Source organism: Schistocerca gregaria, chromosome 2, assembly GCF_023897955.1.
Source record: "Schistocerca gregaria isolate iqSchGreg1 chromosome 2, iqSchGreg1.2, whole genome shotgun sequence".
In the NCBI taxonomy this organism is placed as follows: domain Eukaryota; kingdom Metazoa; phylum Arthropoda; class Insecta; order Orthoptera; family Acrididae; genus Schistocerca; species Schistocerca gregaria.
The window spans coordinates 389,871,086-389,891,282 of NC_064921.1; the positions used below are offsets into that span (position 1 = coordinate 389,871,086).

The window sequence follows — 20,197 nt, forward strand, 5'->3', positions numbered from 1 at the left end:
TTGACTACGGCTATGTCATCAAATAAAGTTTTCATGCTGATTAATCTCTAGATTTGTATTGGTTCAAGAAGATCTAATTGGTATTACTTACACAAGGAAAAGATAACTAACTAGCAATGTAACATAGTTTATTTTATTTGTTTAGTATGTTTCACTCATATACAGGAATTATCAAATATTATACAGCAATACACAGGATTTGTGATTATGATCATGGGTATTAGTAAAATAGATTATGTCTCACATGTTTCAGAGCGTGATATAAAATACTCCAGGTGGAAGATGGCCATAGAAAGAAGCCTAAACTGGGAACTAGAGATTGTTGAAGAGGAAATAGGTACATTTCACTTATCTTCACACTAAAACTATGTATTTTTTCTTATTGTCAACACATATGAAAGGTTATATCTAAAAACAAAGATGATGTGACTTACCAAATGAAAGCGCTGGTAGGTTGATAGACACACAAACAAACACAAACATACACACAAAATTCAAGCTTTCACAACCAACGGTTGCTTTATCCGCACATACACAGTCACAAGCAGACCTGCTTGTGACTGCGTATGTGCGGATGGATATGTGTGTGTGTGTGTGTGTGTGTGTGTGTGTGTGTGTGTGTGTGTGTGTGTGTGTGTGTGTGCGCGAGTGTATACCTGTCCTTTTTTCTCCCTAAGGTAAGTCTTTCCACTCCCGGGACTGGAATGACTCCTTACCCTCTCCCTTAAAACCCACATCCTTTCGTCTTTCCCTCTCCTTCCATCTTTTCTGATGAAGCAACCGTTGGTTTCGAAAGCTTGAATTTTGTGTATATGTTTGTGTTTGTTTGTGTGTCTATCAACCTACCAGTGCTTTCGTTTGGTAAGTCACATCATCTTTGTTTTTAGATATATTTTTCCCATGTGGAATGTTTCCCTCTATTATATTCGTATCATTCATATGAAAGGTAATTTATTCATGCATCAAAATATGGGAAGCTTAAGCCCTCTCTCCTTAACTCTGCATTATGCAGTCATGACTATTCTAACAAAACCTATAACTTCCAAATGTTAATAAGTAATAGCGTTGCACTCTGTCATCATTTTATGAAAACTTATTAATGGTGCATTTTTAAGACAGACCTGTCTTGATATTATGCTGGCTGCTGTTTCGTCTACAGTCCTATACATCACACTCATTGTCTGTAATATAGCGATAGGGGAATGTGAGGGTGACATTTGATAGTCATTAGAGATTTTTCACGTATAGTAACCATATCTGCCCAGTTGCACTGTAACTGCTGACAGTAGGATAAGTAATGGTCATCCTATATTGACAACAAATCCAGTGTCTAGGCAGTTTCTAATGGAAAAGTAGAATGTAATTGACACCACCCAAAATATTATAACACTTCCTTCACACAAGGATCTCAACCAAAGTACTCCAGGATTAATAATTCAGCATCTGTATACATTCTTTCTTCCAAGACTTCCTTCAAAATTCATTTTATTCTATGATGTCCTTTCTGAATCTGACAGTGTCTTTCATGAATATGTAGGTGGAAACACATTATTACCCAATACAAGGCTGTCAAAAATCTCTAGCAACTGCATGGAGCTTCTGTCACAACGTAATGCCTTAGGCCCTCTGATTGTAAACATAGAAACCAATTACTGATACTGAAGTAAGGAAATAGACATCTATTACACCAAGAAAGTGGGGTGTACTCCTTAAACATCATTTGATTCACAATTGTCTTTTTTGTGTGTCTTCTTTCTATGTACACACTTGGTGCACATTTCCCCATAGTGTGATGTGTTATTGCTGATGGTGTATCTCCTTCAGATGACTTCCTTATTAAAAATACTATTCTTTGTTTAAATTTAAAAAAAATTGAAGAGAATACTTTTATTCTCTTTTGAATATTTGTACATGTATTCAGTAAAATGACACAGCATAATTGTTACAAAATAATTACATGACTCTATATTACACTAAGGTATATTATAAATGTAATTATCCAACAGATTGCATTATATCACTTCAGTATGGTTGTACTGCACATAGTTTAATGTTGCATATTATACTACACCTAAGATGTGTTATTACACTGAATAATATTCTATCTTATTACAGAGTGTTGCACAGCCAAAGTTTAACTGCACCAAATTTGCTGTCATGTGTCAGACACTCCTGACACTATTGTCACATGCTGTTTTTCTTTACACTTCAACCATATTCCTAGATCTGTTAAAAGTTTCTTTATGAACATTGTGTAGGCATTTTTGAATTTAATGTAAGCAAGACAAACGTGTTTATAATTATTGTAGGTCTTATCTAGTGTAGTGTAGGTACAGGCATCCTGAAGGAGCAGGCTTTTTACTCACTAAAAAATTCTCACAAATTTCTGTCACTGATTACCTGTGATACTGCTAAACTGGAAATTTAAGATTACCAAGTGTAATGGGAGATACTGCGTTGCTATATTTCCAGGGTTGTTTTGGGTCAAGATGTACATGGGAAATTATGCTAAGTTATTGATGTGGCAGAAGTTTTGACACTGCTTGGCAATCAAGACTGACTTACCTTTACAGAGCCAAGCTGAAATAGCGTCCTCAGAGTTTTCTCCAGTATTTCTTTGTGCAGTCATTCTCAAGCTGCAGAAAGGGACCAATGAATTCCATTGTAGATTTCCAACACAATATAAGTGTGAGTTACTACACATGACCATAATCTGTCCCCAATCCCCACAAGGATGCCCCCTCCCCTTGCTGCTAAACTGAATCACAACAATAGTTTGCTGTTTGTCAGTAGATGAAGGGTGATGGTTTCCTAATTATACATTCAATGTAAATGGATAGATAAAAAAATTTACTCGCCAACCAATGGCAGGAGAACACACACACAAAAAAGGTTTAAATTTTACAAGCTGTCAGAGCCAGTAGCTCCGTCTTTAGGCCGAAGAGTTGGAGGGGGAGGAATAGGGGTGAAGAAAAAGAACTGGAGAGGTTTAGGGAAAGGGGTACAGCTCAGAAAAGTTGCCCAGAACAGAAGCACTGTTCATATAATGGTTCTCCTGAAACTATGGCCTGTTTGAGGATGCCAAGCTCATTTTGTTTTTATCTGTCAATGATGTTGTTGCTTTGGCTTGATCATATGAGGATAATATAAGATTTTGCCCATTTTAAACAATGTGTTTCATCACATTTTTAAGACCTTGTTTGCTTGACATATGAAATCAGTGCCTTCTCATTAATTCAAAATTTATTGTTTACAAGATGGAGATCATCTGGCAGCTGCCATTGGCCAGAAACACCATATTCAGAATCTCTAACAATGGCACCACCACATAATACTGAATAACAATGAAAATAATCAGTTACTGAAAATAAAGTGTAAATGGAGAGATAAAAAGTCTATTCACAAAGCGCAGTCCAAGAACACACAATAAAAAAATTTGAATTTTACAAGATTTTGGAGCCAGTAGCACAGTTGAAGGGGAAGGAAGAGGGATGAAGCAAAAGGACTGTTCTCCTGCCACTGCTTGGTGCGTAGATCTTTTATCTACCCATTTACATTGAATGTATAATTAGGAAGCCATCACTATTCATCTACTGACAAACAGTAAACTACTGCTGTGATTCAGTTTAGCAGCAAGGGGAGAGGGCATCCTTGTGGAAATTGGAGAAAGATGACGATCATGTATAGTAACTTGTGTTTATATTGTGCTGGAAATCGACATTGGAATTCATTGGTCCCTTTCTGCAGATTGAGAATGACTGTACATCTACATCTACATCTGCATCCATACTCCACAAGCCACCTGATGGTGTGTGGCGGAGGGTACCCTGAGTACCTCTATCAGTTCTCCCTCCTATTCCAGTCTCATATTGTTCGTGGAAAGAAGGATTGTCGGTATGCCTCTGTGTCGGCTCTAAGAAGTTTTCAATTTTCACCCAGTGCAGTCCCCAACAATCAGTCTTTCCTTCTCAACCCATCCAGTATGTCTCCCCTGACCTGGGTTCTGGGTGACTTTTCTGAACTTTACCCCTTTTCCTTAAACCTCTAGGTCTTTTTCCCTCACCCCTCATCCTCGCCATTCAACTCTTCTGCCAAAGGAAGGAGCCACTGACTACAGAAGCTGCCATTGGTCTGAAACACCATCTTCAGAGACTGCAACAATAGCTCTTCCACGTAATACTGAATAACAATGAAAATAATCAGTTATTGACAAAATGACGTAAATGGATATATTAAAAGTCTACTCACCAAGTGGTGGCAGGAGAACACACACTCAAAATGGTTTAACTTTACCTCATGGCTCATACCCTGGTAATAGACCTAGATGCAAGCCCTGTCCTATACATCTTCCCACCACCATCTGCTTCAGTCCGGCCACAAGCACCACCTATCCCATCAAAGAAAGGGCTACCTGTGAAACCAGTCATGTGATATACAAGCTAAGCTGCAACCACTGAGCTGCTTTCTATGTGGGCATGACAACCAACATGTTGTCTGTCTGCATGAATGGCCACCAACGAACTATAGCCAAGAAACAAGTGGACCACCCTGTTGCTGAGCACACTGCCAGATATGACATCCTTTATTTCAATAATGACCGCTTCACAGCTTGTGCCATATGGATCCTTCCCACCAACACCAGATTTTCTGAATTGTGCAGGAGGGAACTTTCCCTGCAATATATAAATTACATCTCCAAAAATCTCCTGGTGTCATCCATCATTACCCATTGTCCTCTCCCATTCAGCCCCTTCTCTGTTCCCATTCCAGCTCTACACAGCCCTCATTCCTCCATTACACACAGTCTTTTTACTTCTCTCCTTTGTTGCTAACCCCTCCCTTCTCACCACCACTCTGCTCCCTCTATCTAATCTCCCAACTGCATGTATCTGCCCGACCCTCTTTCCACCTCATCCCTCCACATTCTCCAACAGCACATCATCACTGTCTGCCATGTTTACCACACTATCTCCCCCCCCCCCCCCCCCCAGCCTCTTTCTTTCTTACCCCCACCCATTCGCCAAACCCATCATGCACCGGTGCAGCTCGCAGTGTGGCCTCAGTTGCCTGAGACTGCAGTCATGTGTGTGTGAGTTGCATTTGCATGAGTGTGTATGTGTATGTTTGCTGTCTAATTCTGATGAAGGCCTTACTGGCCAAAAGCTATTATTTATGACTGTCTTTTTGTTGTGCCTATCTGTGACTCAGCATCTCCACTACGTTGTGAGTACCAACTTTCCTTTTCACAATATTGTTAAATACAGTACACCCAAGCACAAAGTTTAAGAAACTTACAAAATTATATAAAATGGTGAAGTATGTGATAAGAAGAGGCCAAATGAACCAAACTTAAAGATGGGAGTAAGTAACCAGTGACCTCTGTTTGCATAACCTTCAGAATGCAGCAATGCACTGATGAAAGGAACACCATTGCCAGAGGGCGCTCATACCTTGCAAGAGGTCTCACTAAGGAAAGGATCACAAGCCACTGTGTTAGTCAATTAATAAGATCAGATAGACAGTGAAATACATTTTAAAAACAGAGGAAAGGTGTGAGAGGAGTTGTTCTGACTTGCCTTTGCTATGTACATGCATTACTGGCCCTAACCTGCATGGTTGCATGTGGCTTTTGGTAGTCCGGAGCACTGATCATGATTACTTTGACTACCATACATACTATCCTCGTACTGATCCATCTATTGGATCACAGTTAAAAATTATGCAAGTAGCAAATTACTATATTTCACCTCCAAATTGATTCACCTCTTCTCTACAAATTACTCTCGTCCTTACTTTAAGTCAGTCACTTATTTTCCCATGTTTGATGATAGCTTAAGTGCAAACAAATATACACATCCTCTTTCTACATGCCTCCCAAAATCCATAAATTCAATAATCCAGGATACCCCATTGTTGCTCATTACTGTGCAACCACTGAAAGAATTTTCACTCTTGTCAACCATTGAACTGCTTATAGACTAGCCTCTCATATCAAAGATATAAACCACTTCCTTCACCAACTCTCAGCCATCCCCAACCCATTACCTCTTGATTACAGCCTCTCAAAACCCCAAACACCTTGTCTGATTCAGAGTCATTAACGATATTTCATTATATGGATCCAGCACCAGGATACCCTGTCCATATTCCTCCACAACCTCAACACCTTCTGTCACATTCATTTCACCTGGTCCTCACCAGCACAAGATTAAAAAACAAAACAAAAATACTTTATGCAGGCAATACATCAACTGTGTGCAAACGCAATGTCTACAGCAGCGTGAAGGTGCTGTGCAACAGAGTAACCAATGAAATAGTCAAGTATTTCAATGCAAGCCATCTAAATGTGTTTCAAAGACTGGAATAATGGAATTTAAGATCAGGAAACAAATTGCATCTAGTATGACATAATCTGTAGAAAATAACATTGTAAGAAAGGAAAATTGACAAACTCTTGGGAATCACAATCCAGGATAACTTTAGATGGTACATGCATATGCAGGAAGTTGGGAAATTCACATTACAGACTTCTAGGGCTTGTAGGGGGGAGTGGGTACATAATATTTTGAATAGAAACCCACATCTAGAAATGTAACATTTCCATTTTATGATGGTTTCAGTTCAGATGTGCAATATGTCCAAGTCTGCTGAAGAAAAGACAAAAGCCTCAGAGTTGCCTGTCATGTTATGCAATAGGGTAGACAGGATGACATGTACAATGTCTGTAATAACATTGGTGGTTGCCACATTGAGCCGCTGTTGTACTGTATGACTACTGATCTGTATGTACAGTATGCTGGGTTCTTTTCTGTTTATATATTGGCCATGACATCTTAGTAGATGATTGTTGCAGTGTCTGTGTGTTTATGGGTTGCTTTTTTTTTATATGACTTGTCAAGCCAATGGCAGCACCGCATCTCTTGCCACAATTGTCACAAGTGTATCTGGCTGCTGAGGCAGGAGCAGTGGTAGCATTGTGAAGCTTTTTCTGCCTTAATCTGTCTAATAAGCCTTCATCATGCTTCGACATTCCAGATGATATATCGTCATGTCACTCTGGTCTCATGCTAGCCCGTGCCTCCCATCTGTTTGTGTCAATTCCAAAGCTCTCCATATCTCGTTTACAGGAGTCCGTCAACATCAATAAAGGATGTCCTACAGGTCTTTTGGCTATAGAGATCTCTCCAAGCATCACCTCATGTGGTAATCTGTCAGGATCCATATGGTGGATGTGTCCCAGCCAATGGAGTCATCTCTGCTTCAAGAAAGCTGAAATACGGTTGCAGTTAGTTTTAGATAGCACTGCTTTGTTGGTCACTCGGTCCTTCCAGGTTACTCTGAGAATGGACCTCAGGCACCGCATGTGAAAAGCACTAAGGCGACGTTCTTGTTTGGCATAGGTAGTCCATGTTTCTGATGCATACAAAAGGATGCTGAGGATGCAACAAGTTTGATATACAAGAATTTTGGTGGTCAAAGAGAGTTTGTTGTTTTTCCAAACACGTGTAGAGAGTTTGCCAAAAGTTGTCGCAGCTCTTCCAATGCAAGCATCAATTTCCTTGTCAACAGACAAGTTTGATTCTATAGTAGATCCAAGATAGCAGAAGTTATCTACAACTTGCAGAGTAGTGCCATCTAGTGTGATATTTGGCTTTGTGTTAGCACCCTGAACCATAATTACAGTCTTACTGCTGTTTACACTCATTGAGAATAGGTGGCATGTGTGACTAAATCTTGATACTAGCTCTTGCAGCTCTTCTTCGGAGTTTGCAACAACTGCAGCATCATCAGCATACAGGAGTTCACGAGCGACTGTCGCATAGCGCTTTGTGTTACTCTTCAGAAGACTGACATTGAAAAGCCTTCCATCTTTTCTAGTATGCAGATGTACTCCAACATCGCAATTCTCAAAAGCCACTTCGAGCAGATCCGAGAGGAAAATTCCAAAAAGTGTAGGTGCCAACACACAGCCTTATCTTACACCACAGTTCATACTGAATGGTTTAGATGTACTGCCATCAAAGATTACAGAGCCATGCATATTGTTGTGAAAAGATCTTATTAAAGACAGCAAAGTTGGGGGACATCCAATTTTTTCCAATATGCTGTAGAGTCCCTCCCTACTGATGGTGTCAAAGGCTTTCTTGAGGTCAACAAAAGCCACATATAATGGCACTCTGTGTTCACGGCACTTCTCTTGTAGTTGGCACAAGGTAAATATCATGTCACTTGTGGATCTGCCAGTTCGAAATCCACACTGTGACTCAGGGTAGATCCGAGAAGCCAAGGTTTCTAGTCTCTTCAGGTTTATCCTTGCATACGCCTTTCCAGCAATGCTCAAGAGAGATTTTCCTCTATAGTTGTGACAGTTACCTCTGTCGCCTTTTCCCTTATAGATTGTTACTATATTTGCATCTCGCATGTCTTGAGGTACTGTGCCTTCTTCCCAGCACTGCAATAGGATTTGATACAATATTGGAAAAATGCAGTCAAGTTTGATGATTTCTGCTGGTAAGTTATCATGGCCTGTATTCTTTCCTAGCTTTAGACTTTTAAGTGCGAGTTTTAATTCGTCAACAATGGGAGGATCATCAATCTCAGACATAACTGGGTAAGTTGGTAAAGTACCCAAAGCTTCTGAGGAAATGTTGACCTCTTCTGTGTATAGTTTAGCATAGTGCTGCATCCATCTATCTAGCTGCTGGTTTTTATTGTTGACTGGGTCTCCATTTAGATCTTTTATTGCAGCAAACTTCCTGCTTGTTGGTCCAATGGCCTTTTTGATGCCTTGATACATGCCACTATAATCTCCTTTGTCTCGGCAGATCTGAATAGTTTTACAAAGGTTGGTCCAATATCTATTTGTGCAATGGTGAGAAACTCATTGCAGGTCTACTTTGCAGCCCTTGTATTCAGGCATGAGCTCATTGGTCTTTATGATTATTCATAACCTGTATATGAGCATTACATTTCTTGTCTATATCTGGACGCAACTCACTTTCACATTCAGTAAACCAGTCACTTTGAGTCCTACCCTACTTCCCAAATGTTCTGATAGCTGTCTGCATAATATTTTCTTTAGCTAGATGCCACATATTTTTGGCGCTCTGTACAGTTACAAATTGCTCAGGATTCAGTTTCATCTCAATTTCTTCACTGAACTTTTTGTATAGAGCATCATCTTTAATGGCTTTGGTGTTGATCTTCACTCTTTGACAAACGCTCTCAGCTGAGTGAATCTTCTTTGGTGTGAACCATGATTTGGTCATTACTAAAGAGTGATCAGTATCACATTCAGCACTGTGATATGTGCGGGAATTAAGGACATGATGTAGGTCGCTTCTTCTGGTCTATGATGAAGTCGAGTTGATGCCAATGGCCTGAAGGTGGGTGTTTCCATGTGATGCAGAGAGAAAGAGAGGTGCAAAGATCCAGCAGTCACTGACTGTTCTCATTCATATTTCCAATGCCATATGGTCCAATGCAGTCAGTGCAGTTGTTCCATTTATTCCCAACCCTGGCATTAAAGTCTCCCAGTAACATGACTTTATATGATCCACAAACATTCTCCAGGCATTTACTCAGGTCTTCATAGAACATGTCTTTGACTTCAGGTGACACTTTCATAGTGAGAGCATATGCCGAGATTAATGTGACGGGGCCTGATGTTTCTTTAATCTCAAAGTTGTTAATCATTCAGATTAATCATCATTGTTTGCAGCAGCTGAGAAGACTGTTTCACACTGCAAAGCCAACTCTGTGTTCACGTCTTTCTCCAATTTCTCTCCCTTTCCAGAAAAAGGTGTAATAATCGTCATGCAGGCTGCCTTTCCCAGAGAGACGAGTTTCCTGTAATGCAGCCACATTAATGCGAAGATGCAGGAGTTCTCTGTCAATTATGGTTGTTTTTCTGACTATAGGGGCAGCATCTGTAGGAGTGTCATATCCGGGTAACATAGTTCTGACATTCCAGGTGGCAGATCGTGTTATTGAATAGTTGGTTTTGCTCATATGAGCTACTTTATTGTTGTTTTTTCCAGGTGCCTCAGTAACCCACCTTGTATCAAGCACTGCGAGATGCTTGCTGCTCCATACACCCATAGAAGCACAACGTGGGGGATGAGCTGGTACCTTACTGGCTGAGGGCTGCTCAGCTTGAGGCTGGCAGTAACCAGTCAGTTAGCTGCAATGGGCTATCCCACCGATGAGAGTCAACCCTGGCGCCCATACTCACGTCCCTCAGCACAAGGCTTAAACCTGGTAACTGCGACTCCCCATGTTGTTATCTGCACCTTTGCAGGCGCAGGTGGAGCGTCCTCTCCACAGGCACTGCAACGTCTTGGTTTTATTTAAAATTTGCCCAGCATTCATAGCTTTCTCTCAACTCAAACAACTGTTTCCATAGGAATGACGGGTCACTATGTGTGGAGTTGAGTAGGTTGCAGGAGTTGACTTGTTCAGGTTGAACCCTACTGTCGCCTACGGTACTCTGGATCCGTTGCCCCATCCGCCAAGCATCCACGAACCCACGCGAATTGTAAATGGTTGCGAAAACACACTTGACCTCTTAGCCACAAACAATCCAGAGATGATAGAGAGCATCATGACTGATACAGGGATTAGTGATCACAAGGTCGTTGTAGCTAGGCTCAATACAGTTTCTTCCAAATCCATCAGAAACAAACGCAAAACAATTTTATTTAAAAAAGCGGATAAAGTGTCACTAGAAGCCTTCCTAAAAGACAATTTCCATTCCTTCCGAACTGACTAAGCGAATGTAGACGAGATGTGGCTCAAATTCAAAGATACAGTAGCAACAGCAATTGAGAATTTCATACCTCATAAATTGGTAAGAGATGGAACGGATCCCCCGTGGTACACAAAAAAGGTCCGAACGCTGTTGCAGAGGCAACAGAAAAAGCATGCGAAGTTCAGAAGAACGCGAAATCCCGAAGATGGGCTAAAATTTACAGACGCGCGAAATTTGGCACGTACTTCGATGCGAGATGCCTTTAATAGGTTCCACAACAAAACATTGTCTCGAAATTTGGTAGAAAATCCGAAGAATTTCTGGTCGTATGTAAAGTACACAAGCGGCAAGACGCAGTCAATACCTTCGCTGCGCAGTGCCGATGGTACTGTTATCGACGACTGTGCCGCTAAAGCGGAGTTATTGAACGCAGTTTTCCGAAATTCCTTCACCAGGGAAGACGAATGGAATATTCCAGAAATTGAAACACGAACATCTGCTAGCATGAGTTTCTTAGAAGTAGATACCTTAGGGGTTACGAAGCAACTCAAATCGCTTGATACGGGCAAGTCTTCAGGTCCAGATTGTATACCGATTAGGTCCCTTTCAGATTACGCTGATACTATAGCTCCCTACTTAGCACTCATATACAACCGCTCGCTCACCGGGTCACAGCCAGTGTGCTCCCTGCCGCCGTTGGATAAGCAGCTGTAGCAGCAAGTCGTATAACCCTAGCTTACTTATTTGTTAGATAGTTTAATTAATTTCTTTGCGTGTTTTTGGGTACTTGCATTGTTTAATTCATATATTTTGGGCGTATTATAGTATTTGACAGTTGTAGCATCGCGCTTTAGTGCTTACTTCGTAGATTGTTATTTAAATTGTGTGTGAGTTTCATATAGGAGGTGCAATTTCGAGTTTTAGTTACTGTAATCGTAAATTCAGCAGATTGTAGCGCAGTCGTTAGGCATTTGTACAGGTTAGTTGATACATTCTTTGCGTGTTTCGCTTGCGTTATCTAGGCATGGACTCGTGTATCGGTAACTGTTGTTCAACATCGATTAGAAAGGACAGGGACTGCGATTGCTGTGTTCGGATGAGGGCTGACTTGGCATCCCTTCGCTCACAGCTGCAATCGGCGCTGACTTCGGTCGCGCAGCTTGAGGCTGTTGCCAATGGGCACCACTGTGGGGAGCCGGACTTGGGTATCACGGGGATGTCAACCTCGTCCTGTCTGTCCCCAGGTCGGTCTGCCGCTGTGGTTGCCCCAGTTGCTGCCCGCAGTGGGGCTGAGCCCTCGCCTGTGGTTGATTGGCAGGTCGTTCCAAGGCGTGGCAGGCAGCGAAAGGTATCCCCGGAGGCTGATCACAAAGCCTCCCCGGTGCGTCTGACAAACCGGTTTCAGGCACTGTCTCTGGCTGAGCCAGATGCAGCTGCCTGCCCTGTTTCAGAGGATCATTCTCAGCCTTCATGGTCCGGGCAATCGCAGAGGGTGGGCTTACTGGTAGTTGGGAGCTCCAATGTTAGGCGCGTAATGGGGCCCCTTAGGGATACGGCGGCTAAGGAGGGGAAGAAATCCAGTGTGCACTCCGTGTGCATTCCGGGAGGAGTCATTCCTGATGTGGAAAGGGTCCTTCCGGATGCCATGAAGAGCACAGGGTGCAGCCAGCTGCAGGTGGTGGCACATGTCGGCACTAATGACGTGTGTCGCTTTGGATCTGAGGAAATTCTCTCTGGATTCCAGCGGCTATCTGATTTGGTGAAGGCTGCCGGTCTTGCTTATGAGATGAAGGCAGAGCTCACCATCTGCAGCATCGTTGACAGAACCAACTGCGGACCTTTGGTGCAGAGCCGGGTGGAGGGTCTGAATCAGAGGCTCAGACGGTTTTGCGACCGTATTGGCTGCAGATTCCTTGACTTGCGCCATAGGGTGGTGGGGTTTCGGGTTCCGCTGCATAGGTCAGGAGTTCACTACACTCAGCTGGCGGCTACATGGGTAGCGGAGGCTGTGTGGCGTGGACTGGGCGGTTTTTTAGGTTAGAAGGCCTTGGGAAAGTGCGGGATGGGCTGCAATGTCAAAGGGTGCATGGCAATTACAGGACGTGCTTGGATCAAGGAACAGTCGGAATTATAGTTGTAAATTGTTGTAGTTGGGCTGGAAAAGTCCCTGAGCTTCAAGCGCTAATAGAAAGCACAGAAGCTGATATCGTTATAGGTACAGAAAGCTGGCTAAAGCCTGAAATAAGTTCTGCAGAAATTTTTATGAAGTCTCAGACGGTGTTCAGGAAAGATAGATTAGGCAGAATTGGTGGTGGAATGTTTGTGTCTGTCAGTAGTGGTTTATCTAGTAGTGAAGTCGAAGTAGATACTCCGTGCAAATTGGTATGGGTGGAGGTTATACTTAACAGCCAAATTAAGTTAATAATTGCCTCCTTCTACCGACCGCCAGACTCTGATGATACAGTTGCGGAACAGTTCAGAGAAAGTTTGAGTCTCGTAACAAATAAATACCCCACTCATACGGTAATAGTTGGTGGGGACTTCAACCTACCCTCGGTATGTTGGCAAAAATACTTGTTCAAAACCGGTGGTAGGCAGAAAACGTCTTCTGAGATTGTCCTAAATGCTTTCTCCGAAAATTATTTCGAGCAGTTAGTCCATGAACCCACGCGAATTGTAAATGGTTGCGAAAACACACTTGACCTCTTAGCCACAAACAAACCAGAGCTGATAGAGAGCATCATGACTGATACAGGGATTAGTGATCACAAGGTCATTGTAGCTAGGCTCAATACCATTTCTTCCAAATCCATCAGAAACAAACGCAAAATACTTTTATTTAAAAAAGCGGATAAAGTGCCACTAGAAGCCTTCCTAAAAGACAATTTCCATTCCTTCCGAACTGACTATGCGAATGTAGATGAGATGTGGCTCAAATTCAAAGATATAGTAGCAACAGCAATTGAGATATTCATACCTCATAAATTGGTAAGAGATGGAACGGATCCCCCATGGTACACAAAAAAGGTCCGAACGCTGTTGCAGAGGCAACGGAAAAAGCATGCGAAGTTCAGAAAAACACGAAATCCCGAAGATCGGCTAAAATTTACAGACGCGCGAAATTTGGCACGTACTTCGATGCGAGATGCCTTTAATAGGTTCCACAACGAAACATTGTCTCGAAATTTGGTAGAAAATCCGAAGAAATTCTGGTCGTATGTAAAGTACACAAGCGGCAAGACGCAGTCAATTCCTTCGCTGCGCAGTGCCGATGGTACTGTTATCGACGACTGTGCCGCTAAAGCAGAGTTATTGAACGCAGTTTTCCGAAATTCCTTCACCAGGGAAGACGAATGGAATATTCCAGAATTTGAAACACGAACATCTGCTAGCATGAGTTTCTTAGAAGTAGATACCTTAGGGGTTGCGAAGCAACTCAAATCGCTTGATACGGGCAAGTCTTCAGGTCCAGATTGTATACCGATTAGGTTCCTTTCAGATTACGCTGATACTATAGCTCCCTACTTAGCACTCATATACAACCGCTCGCTCACCGATAGATCTGTACCTACAGATTGGAAAATTGCGCAGGTCGCAGCAGTGTTCAAGAAGGGTAGTAGGAGTAATCAATTTAACTACAGACCTATATCATTGACGTCGGTTTGCAGTAGGGTTTTGGAGCATATACTGTATTCAAGCATTATGAATCACCTCGAAGGGAACGATCTATTGACACGTAATCAGCATGGCTTCAGAAAACATCGCTCTTGTGCAACGCAGCTAGCTCTTTATTCACACGAAGTAATGGCCGCTATCGACAGGGGATCTCAAGTTGATTCCGTATTTCTAGATTTCCGGAAAGCTTTTGACACTGTTCCTCACAAGCGACTTGTAATCAAGCTGTGGACCTATGGGGTATCGTCTCAGTTGTGCAACTGGATTCGTGATTTCCTGTCAGGAAGGTCGCAGTTCGTAGTAATAGACGGCAAATGATCGAGTAAAACTGAAGTGATATCAGGTGTTCCCCAGGGAAGCTTCCTGGGACCCCTGCTGTTCCTGATCTATATAAATGACCTGGGTGACAATCTGAGCAGTTCTCTTAGATTGTTCGCATATGATGCTGTAATTTACCGTCTAGTAAGGTCATCTGAAGACCAGTATCAGTTGCAAAGCGATTTAGAAAAGATTGCTGTATGGTGTGTCAGGTGGCAGTTGACGATAAATAACGAAAAGTGTGAGATGATCCACATGAGTTCCAAAAGAAATCCGTTGGAATTCGATTACTCGATAAATAGTGCTATTCTCAAGGCTGTCAATTCAACTAAGTACCTGGGTGTTAAAATTACGAACAACTTCAGTTGGAAGGACCACATAGATAATATTGTCAGGAAGGCGAGCCAAAGGTTGCGTTTCATGGGCAGGACACTTAGAAGATGCAACAAGTCCACTAAAGAGACAGCTTACACTACACTCGTTCGTCCTCTGTTAGAATATTGCTGCGCGGTGTGGGATCCTTACCAGGTGGGATTGACGGAGGACATCGAAAGGGTGCAAAAAAGGGCAGCTCGTTTTGTATTATCACGTTACAGGGGAGAGAGTGTGGCAGATATGATACACGAGTTGGGATGGAATTCATTACAGCAAAGACGTTTTTCATCGCGGCGAGACCTTTTTACGAAATTTCAGTCACCAACTTTCTCTTCCGAATGCGAAAATATTTTGTTGAGCCCAACCTACATAGGTAGGAATGATCATCAAAATAAAATAATAGAAATCAGAGCTCGAACAGAAAGGTTTAGGTGTTCGTTTTTCCCGCTCGCTGTTCGGGAGTGGAATAGTAGAGAGAGAGTATGATTGTGGTTCGATGAACCCTCTGCCAAACACTTAAATGTGAATTGCAGAGTAGTCATGTAGATGTAGATGTAGAAGCATATGCACCGTACCAGAGATCCTCTCCTCCAGTGCAGCTGCGGTTGGGGACTTCACCCACAACCTTGAGCTATGGTCCTGCTTCAAACCCTGAAGAACATGGGTGAGAGAGATAGGAAACTGAAAGACACCCTCAGGCCTCGAAACCTAATACCATTGGGGTCGAAAAACAAGAGTTGGCCAAAGGAGACCGACAGGAAAGAAAACAGGAGGGGTCTGACACAAGTAAGTGGAAGTAATGTCAGACTTAGCTCAGAGCCCCGCAGATGCAGCCTGCGAACTTCTAGATGAAGTCCTCTGGGGACCTTTTTTGTTTAGGTAAAATGTATAGATGTAATATTTAAGTATTAATATGAGTACATGTTCTTAAGTTATAATTGGATGTTTCATTAGGTTTCCTTTTGAATTGATACCTAATAACTGTACTGTGTCATACCTAATGCAATTTCTCAAACAGAAGTGGATGAATTAAACATCTGAATTGAAACCATCATACAACAGAAATGTTTCTGGACATTGGTTCTTATTCAAAATATTATATACTCACTGCCCTCTACAAGTCTTAGAAGTTCATAATGGGAATTTCTGAACATCCTGTAGATTCCTTAAGGTGTCTAAAAACATATTTACTGAAAACATGATTATCAAATATTGTAAGGATATGTGTGTTCTAAAAACAGCTTCTCATTCATTATTTCCATCAAATTTAAACTATTTCCTAGAAAAATGGCATGCAACTACATGAAGAAACCCAAGCACATTATTAACACCACAGAAAAAAGTTATCAGAATTATTTGTGTTGCCAAACCTAGAGAATTGTGTCAGAACCTGTTCCCAAAATTAGGTGCGCATGCTTGTGAATTCAGCAGTGGCCTACAACAGCATGATACAAGATAAAAATTCAGGTACCATGTAAGTAGCCAAAACAGCTTTTTTTTTTTAAAAAAAAAAAAAAAAAAAAAAGCCCTTAATGATGGGCTGAAGCTAGCCAGTGCCCTACCAGAAAGTTTCACAGGCCTTACTACTACCAAACTAAAACACCAATTAATAAGAATTTTAACCGAACATCCATTTTATTCCCTAGACAGGTTTTTTTGTTCATTAAAAATGCTTTGTAAGCATGTCAAGCCCTTAGTTTTATATGATTCACAACTGATCTAATTATGATAAAAATATTTGTAATTCTGCTATTTGTATATTAACAAATATAAAATGCATAAAATATCAAATTTACTGTTGCACACAAATCTTTAGTTGGCAATTTGTAAACTGTCATATTAAGAAGAATAATTCGTATAAGGTCCTGAAACTGTATTATTTCTAGGTATTGTAATATTATTTGTTGCTGAATATCATTATTAAATTAAAGAGTCTGTAAGATATGCCAACTTTAAGGTAAACTCTGCATATGTGACACTGTGTTATGAATCTATCCCATACTAATGCAATGGACTGTGACAACTCAAAAAATTAGAAAGGTGTCAAACAACAAAAATGAAACTTGGACCATGACTGGAGCCCAGAAAACCAAGAAAAACTCAATAATAGGTGGATATTCAAAGTGAAGAGGAAAATAGTGGAATTGTAGATAGAATTAAAGTTCTAGTTGTTGCTAGGGAATTACAACATAGGTATAGCATGGTCTATATTGAAATCCTCAATTCAGTGATAATTTTTGAATCCATAAGAATAATCTTTTCCCCCATGAACCACGGACCTTGCCATTTGTGGGGAGGCTAGCGTGCCTCAGTGATACAGATAGCTGTACCGCAGGTGCAACCACAATGGAGGGGTATCTGTTGAGAGGCCAGACAAATGTATGGTACCTGAAGAGGGGCAGCAGCCTTTCCAATAGTTGCAGGGGCAACAGTCTGGATGATTGACTGATCTGGCCTTGTAACACTAACCAAAACGGACTTGCTGTTCTGGCACTGACAATGGCTGAAGGCAAGGGGAAACTACAGCCGTAATTTTTCCCGAGGGCATGCAGCTTTACTGTATGGTTAAATGATGATGGCATGCTCTTGGGTAAAATATTCCGGAGGTAAAATAATCCCCCATTCAGATCTCCAGGTGGGGAGTACTCAGGAGGATGTCATTATCAGGAGAAAGAAAACTGGCATTCTACGGATTGGAGCATGAAATGTCAGATCCCTTAATCAAGCAAGTAAGTTAGAAAATTTAAAAAGGGAAATGGATAGGTTAAAGTTAGATATAGCACGAATTAGTGAAGTTCAGTGGGAGGAGGAACAAGACTTCTGGTTAGGTGAATACAGGGTTATAAATACAAAATCAAATAGGAGTAATTCAGGAGTAGGTTTAATAATGAATTAAAAAGATAGGAGTGTGAGAAAGCTACTACAAACAGCATAATGAATGAATTATTGTGGCCAAGATAGACACAAAGCCCATGCCTACAACAGTAGTACAAGTTTATATGCCAACCATCTCAGTAAATGACAAAGACACGGATGAAATGTATGATGAGAAGAAATTATTCAGATATTGAAGGGAGATGAAAATTTAATAGTCATGGGTGACTGGAATTCGATAGTAGGGAAAGGAAGAGAAGGAAACTTAGAAGGTGAATATGGAATGGGGGTAAGGAATGAAAGAGAAAGCCGTCTGGCAGAATTTTGCACAGAGCATAACTTAATCATAGCTAACACTTGGTTCAAGAATCATGAAAGAAGGTTTGTTACATGGAAGAGGCCTGGGGATACTGGAAGGTTTTAGATAGATTATATAATGGTAAGACAGAGATTTAGGAACCAGGTTTTAAATTGTAAGACATTTCGAGGGGCAGATGTGGACTCTGATCACAATCTATAGGTTATGAACTGTAGATTAAAACTGAAGAAACTGCAAAAAGGTGGTAATTTCAAGAGACGGGATCTGGATGAACTGACAGAACCAGAGGTTGTAGAGAGTCTCAGTGTGAGCATTAGGGAACGATTGACAGGAATGGGGGGCAGAAATACAGTGGAAGAAGAATGCGTAGCTTTGAGGGATGAAATAGTGAAGGCAGCAGAGGATCAAGTAGGTAAAAAGATGAGGGTTAGTAGAAATCCTTGGGTAACAGAAGATATATTGAATTTAATTGATGAAAGGAGAAAATATAAAAATGCAGTAAATGAAGCAGGCAAAAGGGAATACAAACGTCTCAAAAATGAGATCGACAGGAAGTGCAAAATGGCTAAGCAGGGATGGCTAGAGGACTAATGTAAGGATGTAGAAGCTTATCTCACTAGGGGTAAGATAGATACTGCCTACACGAAAATTAAAGAGACCTTTGGAGAGAAGAGAACCACTTGCATGAATATCAAGAGCTTAGATGGAAGCCCAGTTCTAGGCAAAGAAGGGAAAGCAGAAAGGTGGAAGAAGTATATGGAGGGTCTATACAAGGGCGAGGTACTTGAGGACAATATTGTGGAAATGGAAGAGGATGTAAATGAAGATGAAATGGGAGATATGATACTGCGTGAAGAGTTTGACAGAGCTCTGAAAGACCAAAGTCGAAACCAGGCCCTGGGAGTAGACAACATTCCATTAGAACTACTGACAGCCTTGGGAGAGCCAGGCCTAACAAAACTCTACCATCTGGTGAGCAAGATGTATGAGACAGGCGAAATACTCTCATACTTCAGGAAGAATATAATAATTACAATCCAAAGAAAGTCAGTGTTGACAGATGTGAAAATTACCAAACTGTCAGTTTAATAAGCCACAGCTGTAAAATACTAACTCACATTCTTTACATACTAATGGAAAAACTGGTAGAAGCTGATCTCGGGGAAGATCAGTTTGGTTTCCATAGAAATGTTGGAACATGTGAGGCAATACTGACCCTACTGACTTATCTTAGAAGATAGATTAAGGAAAGGTAAAGCTATGTTTCTAGCATTTGTAGACTTAGAGAAAGCTTTTCACAAATTTGACTGGAATACTCTCTTTCAAATTCTGAAGGTGACAGGGGTAAAATACAGGGAGCGAAAGGCTACTTACAATTTGTATAGAAACCAGATGGCAGTTATAAGAAAGGGAAGCAGTGGTTGGAAAAGGAGTGAGACAGGGTTGTAGAGTATCCCCGATATTGTTCAATCTGTATATTGAGCAAGCAGTAAAGGAAACAAAAGAAAAAGTTGTAGTATGTATTAAAATCCATGGAGAAGAAATAAAAACTCTGAGGTTTGCTGATGACAATGTAATTCTGTCAGAGACAGCAATGGACCTGGAAGAGTAGTTGAATGGAATGGACAATGTCTTGAAAGAAGAATATAAGACAAACATCAGCAAAAGCAAAATGAAGGTAATGGAATGTAGTCGGTTGATGCTGTGAGGGTATTAGATTAGGAAATGAGACACTTAAAGTAGTAAATGAGTTTCATTATTTGGGGAGCAAAATAACTGATCATGATCGAAGTAGAGAGGGTATAAAATGTAGACTGGCAATGGCAAGGAAGAAGAGAAATCTGTTAACATTGAGTATAGATTTAAGTTTCAGGAAGTCGTTCCTG

The 20,197-nt window shown here is 41.2% G+C and overlaps 1 protein-coding gene across 1 annotated transcript in view; it reads left to right on the forward strand.

Annotated features, from left to right (window-relative positions):
• Positions 1–20,197, forward strand: part of LOC126335794 (glycerol kinase-like) — a 285,428-nt gene that overhangs the window by 254,636 nt on the left and 10,595 nt on the right. Inside the window, exons 10-11 of the mRNA XM_049999258.1 lie at positions 254–321; positions 1,643–1,663. Of these exons, the coding sequence (XP_049855215.1) occupies positions 254–321; positions 1,643–1,663 (89 nt within the window). The remainder of the gene's footprint in view (positions 1–253; positions 322–1,642; positions 1,664–20,197) is intronic.